General features: G+C 41.5%; 1 protein-coding gene across 2 annotated transcripts in view; it reads right to left on the minus strand.

Annotated features, from left to right (window-relative positions):
* Positions 1 to 1,477: 1,477 nt before the first annotated feature.
* Positions 1,478 to 9,524, minus strand: part of LOC121935407 (calcium-binding protein 1-like) — an 18,733-nt gene continuing 10,686 nt past the window's right edge. Inside the window, exons 4-7 of one of the 2 annotated variants that reach the window (XM_042476905.1) lie at positions 7,787 to 7,795; positions 6,603 to 6,712; positions 3,615 to 3,762; positions 1,478 to 2,172 (exon numbers count right to left, since the gene is read on the minus strand). In XM_042476905.1, coding sequence (XP_042332839.1) covers positions 2,147 to 2,172; positions 3,615 to 3,762; positions 6,603 to 6,712; positions 7,787 to 7,795 — 293 coding nt within the window. In that variant the 3' untranslated portion in view covers positions 1,478 to 2,146. The remainder of the gene's footprint in view (positions 2,173 to 3,614; positions 3,763 to 6,602; positions 6,713 to 7,786; positions 7,796 to 9,524) is intronic. The other variant, XM_042476896.1, reaches the window with a different exon arrangement.

Raw genomic sequence — 9,524 nt, forward strand, 5'->3', positions numbered from 1 at the left:
GTATTTCATAGTCGGCACTTGCTTCCGGAGGCATTCGAGAGGAGGGCCTCCGATTGTACCCAGTTCCCTCCAGTGCAAATGTGCCAGTCTGAATGGGGCCCAAGTGATGGGTGGTTACTAAGGAGAGGGCCTTCTCAGTAATGGCAATTCAACTATGAAAAAGCCTGCTAAGCTCACCTGGCATTCTTTATATGTTTTTGGTAAAGACCTTTTCTTTCATTTACAGAGGCTTTTCATTTACTCCTTGGGCCACCATTTTTTTCGTTGGCTTTTAATTTATTGTTTTGAATTATATTTCATTTTGTATTTTTTACATTTTATACTGTTTTCCTTGATCTGCAAGCTACACAGAGAATATTTGTCGACATCTGGCTACATTTAATAAATTAGATTCAGAGGAAACATCTGTTCTAAGACTATGTATTCTACAAAATACTTTTGCATTAGCTGAAAAAAAACTAGTGATTTTTCTTCCCAAGGAATTGCTGCACATACCTGCAGATGTTTCCAAATTTAGTTAATTTATAAGTTAGAACCTGTACTGTTTTTTTAAAAACTAGTTGTCTTCCATAACATAAATACACAGACAAACAGCAAGGGAGATGTGTTTTTATATCATCCATTTGTTGCTAAGGTTAGCCAAAATATCAGTGATGAAACTCATAAAATTCACATCAGAATGGGTGTACTGGTCAATAATGATATGATACACTATGAAATAAATACATAGTGAAACCTAGTTTTAATGAGTTTGACTGAAAAACCTTACCGATACAGTCAGATGTAGGATATTAGTTCTGCGAGAAGAACAATGTGGGCCATATGCACAAGTGAGAGAACAATATGCTTGAGGGGTATTATCTGTCCTGAAGTACAGTATATTTGACTTCTCCACAGAAAGTGCAACTGGGAAACTGTCCTTTCTGACAAGGAGGCTTGTTCACATTGATTTATCTGTTTGTTGCAAACAATTCTGGGAAGTTTTTGGAATTATATACCTATTTTCTGCAGGAAGGTACAACAGAGCTGTTGGACCTCCCTATTGCTATACATGAACTCAAGAGTGCCCCTAGTTTTGCCCAGTACTCCTGTAAGGCTGGTTGTTTTAAGAAGATAATGGGAAACGTTAGTCCACCATTACTGGTTTTCTCATTGGAGAACCTCTATTAAGCTTCCAGAGGATTCCAGAATTCGCCAGAGCACAGTCTGAAAACCAAAAGGATACGGGAACCTGAGCCCAACTATAGATCAGAAATGTGCTATACACATATAGATGAAGGGCAGTCTGTAAAGCAGTCCAACATTTGCAGAGCCCAAGAGGAAAAGATAGTCCTGGTAGTAGAGGAATGCAGCATTCAATTCCCAGCATTATCAATGAAGAAGCACTTCAGGATCACTGCTGTTACTTCCTGTAGTCCTAAAAACATTTATATTATCATAGATCCCACTTATCACTAAAGCTGGCTAAGAATTTGCATTAGCCACCAGTCTATCCAACTCTAGGAACATGCCGTGTTCTTTTTGTCCTAACCACCACTGGTCATTGGTCTTGCATTTCCACTCTGCCTAGGAAGGACAGCTAGTAATGACATCATTTACAAATTATAACCCAGAAATGGTGTGGTGGTGGTACAACTCAGGCCACAGTAGGAAACAAAATACATGTTTAAAACACAGACACTATTTAGAGAGAATGGTAATGAGAAGTAGCCTCTCTTGGAGAGAGCAGAAAGGAATTTGGAATATTTAGAACAGAATTGCATGCAGACCCAGTCTGGGAGATGCATTGGTTAATACTATTCCTTCTTTAAGGTATGCATGGGGTGACGGTCAGCAGCAGAGCAAACAATTCAAAGGCAAGGTATGATGGCATCCAAAGATAGAGTGAGCACGGGGTAGATGGTTATGTCTGTATGTAACACAGTAGATCAGTTGTTGATCTAGGGCCTGGTTCAGATGCCGTTGCAAGCTGTGAAGCTGTTGTAGGTCTCTGGACTTCAGGGCTCATTGTTTTGCTCCTGGCAGGGTATATGGGAAGTTCTTGCATACTGCCCTTGAAGGTCATAGTCATGGCCCTGGAATATATGGCAGTTTAAAGTCTCTCCACTCAATAAGGCACATCCGCCTTGGCTGCTACTAGCTGCTCTCAGCGAGACATCATCCGCACAAATTCTGCAAAAAGGAAACCCAAAGATGTTGCATCACAAGTGAGGAGAGAAAGCCTATTCCATCTGCAACTAACCAAAAGAGGGAACAAGAGGGTGATCATGGCATGAGTCTGCTGTTCAGAAAACATGGGGTAGATGACCAAAGAACAATAAACCAGGCCGACTGAGAGATCGTTAAACTAGCAATGTACAAAATATTAATTACTCTTTGTGCAGGGAACAGGGAAACTGTTTTTCCTAAGTCCCTAGCTGTGGTGTTGGCAAACCATGAGAAATCCAGTGGTAGAGTGTACTGAAGACTGTTAATCTATTGATCAGCAAGGATTATACTTCTTTCTGTTTGATATTTTCCTGGATAACTCTTAAAGATTATTGTGTTTGTGAAGTCGAAGGCTTTCATGGCTGGCATCCATAGTTTTTTGTGGGTTTTTCGGGCTATGTAAAGATGCCAGCCACAGATGCTGGCGAAACGTCAGGAAGAAACTCTGCTAGAACATGGCCACATAGCCCGAAAAACCCACAAAAAAACTATTATGGTGTTTAATTCTGTCTCACCTTGGGCATGTTACATGCTCTCAATCTCAGGGGAAGGCAATGGCAAACCTCTTCTGGACAAATTTCTAGGAAAACCCCATGCCTTAGGATCACCATAAGTTGGAAACAATTTGAAGGCACATAACAAGAACAACAAATTAAATTAAGTCCAGAAGGGGGAGCTCATGTGAGCCATGCAATGCTTACAAAATACTCCCTAGCACATGAATGTAGTTTTTCATAAAATCTTAACTTCTTTTTTAAAGACCAAAGACTGTATGCTTTGCAGTTGTTTTGTGCATTAATTTCTTACCAGTTGAGGAAGGAAAGCTTTATAACATCCTGGAGTTTATTGTAGTTTATTGTGGCACCAGAGCTCTCTGACAGAGAAGGCTAAATATCTCACAAAACTACAGTTCCTAGAATTCCCTAGCATTGAGCCAGGGCAGTTAAAGTGGTCTCAAACTGGATGATTCCTGCAGTGTGTTTTGGACAACTGTGATAAGTGTTGGCTGACTGTGAGGAATCCTCCCAAGCTGTACCCTTATGACCTGATTCCCCATGACCATCTACAATTGGGAATAGTAGGTGTCAGCAGTCCTGCATTACTATGTTGACCTCTCTTTTCTCTTCCTCAGCAACTCTTTATTAGTGTAACAAGGACAGAAAATGGGACTAGCTGGAGTTGCCCACCCATTCTAGCTCATCATGCCACCTTTTTCCATATTGCCACAACCCCAGTGAACGGAAGGGAAAATATCAGTGGCGACTCTGGCAATTTCACCAGACCTCTCACACATTTCCAGAGCTTATAACAGATATGAAATATTCACTTAGTCTTGGTCTTCACATTCTACCTTCAGTGGGAAAGACACAACTATGAAATGGAAAGCCTTCTATTTTCTCTGGTACCTTCAAAGTCCACAAGGCCATCCCCATTGAGATCAACATCTTTGAGGATCTCATCCACTTCACGGTAGTTCAGCTGCTGCCCCAGAAGCTTACGCATAGCTTCACGTAGCTCAGCCATGCTGATCTGCCCATCACCATTTGTATCAAACTAGAAGAACAGAAGGAAGAGGAAGAAGAAGAAAAAAGACTCATTCTAATACCTTGTTGAACAGCCTGCTATTCATTCACTTCTCTAGTCCGCAGTCCTACCTCACCTCTCTGAATCCATGGGGTACTTTTACTGTTCTCTCCACTTTTGATGGGCCTATAAGACCGGTGAATGGAGTATCTGGTATTTACATGAAGTACTGACCATGCTCATCATGTACAACTTGTGTCCACTACACATTTCATCAATTACACACAGCCAGCTTGCAATGGATCCACATGCAAAGTTCACAAGCTGAAAGCTACAATTGGATGCATATTTCACTAAAGGAGTTTTCATTATCACTCTGCAATCTACCTCTGCTGCAGTTAATAGACTTTGCTGCTCCTGCTTTAAATATCAACAGACAACAGCCACAATACTGTCCATATGTTATGTATCTATATGTCCCCCTGCAGAAGCAGCTGGACTTCTTTGTCCAATGCGTAATATCTGTATTTAGTTCTAGTCCCTTCTCAGCCAATACGCAACAGTCTGCAGAGGTGGCAATAATGCTCCTTCAGTTATGCATTTGGCCGTGCAATGTTGTTACTGAATACAAGTCACAACACAATCTGCACATAATTCCACATGTAGAGATTTACACTATACAACCCAGTTGTAGGATTTTGACCACTGTTTCCCACCTTGCCTACACTGGATGATCCTCTGGCTAGTCTCGAAATGACATTGCACATGTACCCTTCTAGGTAAACTATGGCCCTAAGGCTGCATATAGCCCTCCAAGACTGTTATTGTAGCCCTTGACTCCCTTTGGACTCTCCAGGTTGACTGGCTCCCACAAAGGAGCAAATTGCCTCTCCTGGAAGCTTCCAAGAGCAACAATTTATTGTTTAAATGGGCAGCAGGTGAAAATTGTGAAGCTTCTTGACATTAGTAGACAAGGATATAATATGGCGGCTGGAGTAAAAGGAGGGCATTCTCAACCGAATCAGCTTCCAAATGGAATTTTCTTTCAGTGCCCAAATTTCTAGTATTTCAATAACTTAAAATCTCTGATAAGCATTTGGAAATAGAGTTTTGGTATTCAAAGCCAGTGTGGTATAGTAGTTTGAGCATGGGACTATGATATGAGGGTCCAATTCCCTGCCTGGCCATCGAAATCCACTGGGTGACTTTGAGCAAGTCACACACTCTCAGCTCCAGAAAACCCCATAATAGGGTCATTTTACGGTTGCCATAAGTCAGAAACATCTTGAAGACAATGTGAAGTCGAAGGCTTTCACGGCCGGCATCCATGTTTTTTTGTGGGTTTTTCGGGCTATCTGGCCATGTTGTTACCAAGTTTGATTTTAATAAAATTTTGGGTACATGCGGTCTGTGCTATGACCCCTGACTGACCCCAGAAAAGACCCGCCATTAACCTAAAGGCGAAGAGACCACGTAGGCAGCTCACCTTGCAGAGGCAGAGCCCTAGAAAAAGATAGAACTGGAAATTTTCCATAGGAAGTTTGGGAGTCGCCAAACCAGAATCGCCACTGCTTGCCCAAGTAAGACAATAGACTTGGCTTCTCACCTGATGAGCCAGTGATCAGCTTAACGACTTAGTAATCAAGTCGGATGCCCCTCCGAATTGTGTCCAGACCTAAATGCATTGTGCAACACATTACTTGCTCTTGGCTTTACAAAGCCCAAGCAATCAACACCTTTGTCTAGCAAGTTCCCATAGCCTCCGGATACATTCCGCCCTATAAGAACCCTGGGCGTTCAGACCCTCTTTATGCTAGTGCTAGTGTTGCAAGCTGGTCCACACCAGTTTGAACTCTGATCCTAGCTCCCGCAGCCCTCTTCCCCCGCTCCTGTGGTTGTGATCCACTGTCCACCCAAGCTTCATCAGACTTCCCTGAGAAGACTGCTAAGGTAGTATTCCCTAGTGGTGCCTCTCTTTCTCAAACCTATTTCCCAAACTTGCCCATCCCCTGCTGTAGCACTGAATGTGTGTGTGTGTGTATGTTCCCTTTTTGCTGTGTGGTTTTCCCTGTTCTTTAATAAATGTTACCCTTTTAATTGGACCTAGTTGGTATCAGCCTCTCGTTCTCTTGGGGCTTGCTGGTGACCTCTGGTATACTCTATTGGGACCCGATTCCGGCACGTGGTGTTGCTAGGATCACCTCTCGGCTATATTTCAGCTAATTAAAATTCCCCTAATTAGATCCTTCCTAACAGTGTTCTAGAAGAGTTTATTCCTGATGTTTCGCCAGCATCTGTGGCTGGCATCTTCAGAGAATGCTGTCCTGAAAGAGTGTGTGTGTGTGTGTGTGTGTGTGTGTGTGTGTAGTGTGACCCTGGGTGAGGAGGAGTGACTCCCTTGTTAATCTGTGTATTGTTCTGTTGTTGATGGCCGGGCCTCAGGGTGGTAGGATATGCAAAAGAGGATCAGTTTCTGCTAATTGGTGATCATTGTCTGCTGGGAAAGCCCCCCCCCCCCCCCCCATTTGCTGAGTGCTGGTTTTGCTGTTTTGCAGGACTGGTAGCCAAACTTTGTTTCCTTTAAGGGATTCTTCTTTCCTGTTGAAGATGTCCAAGTGTTTGCGGATTTCAGTGGCTTCCCTGTGCATTATGACCTGATATTTGTTGGCATGGTCCAGAATTCTGGGCCACAGTGGTATTAGGTTAAACAAGCTGTAGTAGTGGAGAGCTGTTTGCTTAGTGAGAATATAGAATATAGTATAGAAAAAACAGGGCTAAGAGGAAAGTGATAGTAGACCCCCTTCCACTCTCTGGACATGCACATGCACACAGTCTTCCATTCACTAAGTGTTGGATTGTATGATTCTCACCTCACGGAAGGCATCCCGTAGTTCTTTCACCCCAATCATGTCTGCTGTTTCTGCCAGCATCTTGGGACCCATCAGTTCCACAAAGTCATCAAAATCCACTTTCCCTCCAGCTGTAGACACACAGAGAGAGGAAGTTTCAGCCAAAAACAAGCTGGGTAGTGCCAGGCTGAGAATTTATGAGCCATCTCCCAGCCAACAAACTGAATATCCTTCTATCTGTCCTGCTTTTTCCTTCCCTTCCACCACCCTACCATCTCCTTCTATATGGTGAAAAGTGCTTGTAGGAAAGCAGGAGAGCAAATTAGTTTGCACAAATACAGATCATCAAGAGTGTGTTGTGTTTAGACAATCATATCACAATTGGTGTGTCCTCTTAATGTCTGATTGACGTGATCATTTTGCAGACTCAGTCTGTCCAGGAAAACTGCCACCTGCTGAACATGAAAAAGTATGTCTGAACTTTCCTTGAGCAGCCTATTAGTGAAGGAGCCCAACAAGAAAATCATGAAATTCCCCGGAGCATTTTTATTTTTAAAACAATGGATAATAGAGTCATATAGGTCTTTCTGCATTGCATTTGCTGCTCTGTACACTGTATACTTTGTGCTGCATGATTCTGTGGGTGGGTGGGTGGTCCTGCTTTTGGGAAGTTTTACTCCCATCAGATGTTTCTGTGCTTTTGTTCTGATTATGCTGCCAATTGCAAGCTTCCTCTTCTTCTTTGCTAAAGGTCCCTGCACTATACAAAATTTCCAGTGGCAATTGGTGGTTCCTAAATCAATGAAGTGAGGGATCAGCTCTGAACTTCATTTCACTAAGGTGGAAGCCACCAACTGCCACTTGCATGACAGAGTGAAACAGCACAGCCAATTCTTCTACTATTATAGTGAGGCTTTTCCCTCTAAGTAGAGAAGAAGTATTCCACCACTGTGCATAAATGTTGATAAGGAAGTGTATGAAAAATATAGATTCCGCAGCACCTCCTTAATTTTACTTTAGCACCGGGACTAATCAGTGGGGTTTGGATGGGTAAGAGCTGTATATACCAGGGAGAAACCAGAAATGTGAGTGGCATACTGTGTCATACAAGCTATTATTGGTGAATGTCAGACTATCAGAGAACTTTGAGGATGGCCATGTGCAAAGGTTGCACATTTAAAAGTAATTATGCTCTTTAATGATACTGTTTATCTCTTTAAAAAATAATGATTTAGGGAGGTTAAAAAAAACTGTGAATTTACAATTCTCTAGGAGGTTCTAATCTATCATTTGAGTTTCAAATTAGGACAATGGATTTTAATCACATTGCATGAGTTCATTGGTTTATCTACTCTAAAGGTGTTTGTTACCAGCAAAAGTTTTGAAAATGGTCAGTGTTAGTAATGTTAATTGTCACTAACAATACTTTCTACATTTAATTTTCCTCTGAGTGCACTGTCTATAATCCCATCACTTATATGCTGTATATGTACTGCATATATGCTATAACTGAATTTCTGGAAATCACTTCTTGCGGCTGATCAAGTGAGCAGTAGTTCATAAATGCTCATGTGATAATAAATTGGTTAGTCTTCAGTATGGCAGCAGGCTCTTTCTTATCATTGTGTAGATAAACCTGATTATTTGGCCTGTAATGCAAAGCTCTTTATCAGTAGCTGGAGAAGGGTTACATACTGTATATGCTCTGTGCATCTCAAAGTATACCAGTGGGACAGTGGAAGTGCACAGAAGCTACAGAAGAAATGTGGGTGATATTTCATGGTACAAATATTGATTCTACCTAACCTCATTAAAGTAAATGCTTCTAGATTCAGTTTCTGTTCAACTCAAAATAATTGCCTTCTGGCAGACAGGAGAGTCAGGAAATCTTAATAACGCTTTTCAAGACTTGCATTCTTCTAAAGCACCTTTTAGGACTATAAGAAGAACTATACTGGAACTGACCAATGGCCTATGTAGCCCAGCAGTGTGTTCTCACAGGGACCAATCAAAAGCTGCTCCACTGAGCAGCTAGACATTTCTTTTCTGTAATAATAGATATTACTTGTAACATGTTAGGTTTTTGTTAATGAAGATCTGATATTATGACAGAACAATGGATGCCCTGTAACAGCTTTCAGTTTTGTCAGGGTAATGAGTAACCTTTGCTTATTACTTCTACAAATAACTTCTGCATGACCAACATTTTTGTGAATAAATATAATTTTGAAAATGAAAAGCAACATCTTAATAACATGTTGATGCCATGCTAATAATGCATTAATTGCAAAGCAACAAGAAACACATTAGTATCTTTTAAGAAAACTATTCCAGTTCTTTATCCAGGAAATAATTTCTATATGCCTGATCCTTTTGCTTGTATAGCACTTGATGCAATGTTTGTGAAAACCTATTTTCTCCTTTTGGAAAATAGGCAAAACTCAGTTCTAGCTTTGTGGTGGAAGAGTACATGCTTTGCATTCAACAGGTAGCTTCAGTCTCTGCCATCTCTAGATAGCTCTGAAAAAATCCTTGTCTGAAACCAGGAGAGAATAAACCAGCCACATCAAATCAGCTCTGTTGATTTCCTCAGAGTCAGAGACTGTTAGACTTGAGTTGAGCTATGCCAGAAAAGGCATACCAAGGAAAATAAACTGAGCTTGAGATATTCCTCCTCAGGGTCAGACTACTTCCAGTAGTGGTTGGTAGCATCCATGCCAGTAGAGCAATGAATCCACCCCAGGTTTTGATCTGAACTTTCAAGCAGCTGAACCCTGTCCTCAAAATAGATTCAGTACCCTGGATAGCTACTTTAAATTTCAGATAACACCCCCACATGAATTTACTGCCACACTGTCATGGAAGCAAGCCAATAGCCACCTTTAGTAACATCATAGATGCATTATGCTATTGTCTGTGAGATGAATTTGGAGAGGTCAAAAA

Source organism: Sceloporus undulatus, chromosome 1 (genome assembly GCF_019175285.1).
Source record: "Sceloporus undulatus isolate JIND9_A2432 ecotype Alabama chromosome 1, SceUnd_v1.1, whole genome shotgun sequence".
Classification (NCBI taxonomy): domain Eukaryota; kingdom Metazoa; phylum Chordata; class Lepidosauria; order Squamata; family Phrynosomatidae; genus Sceloporus; species Sceloporus undulatus.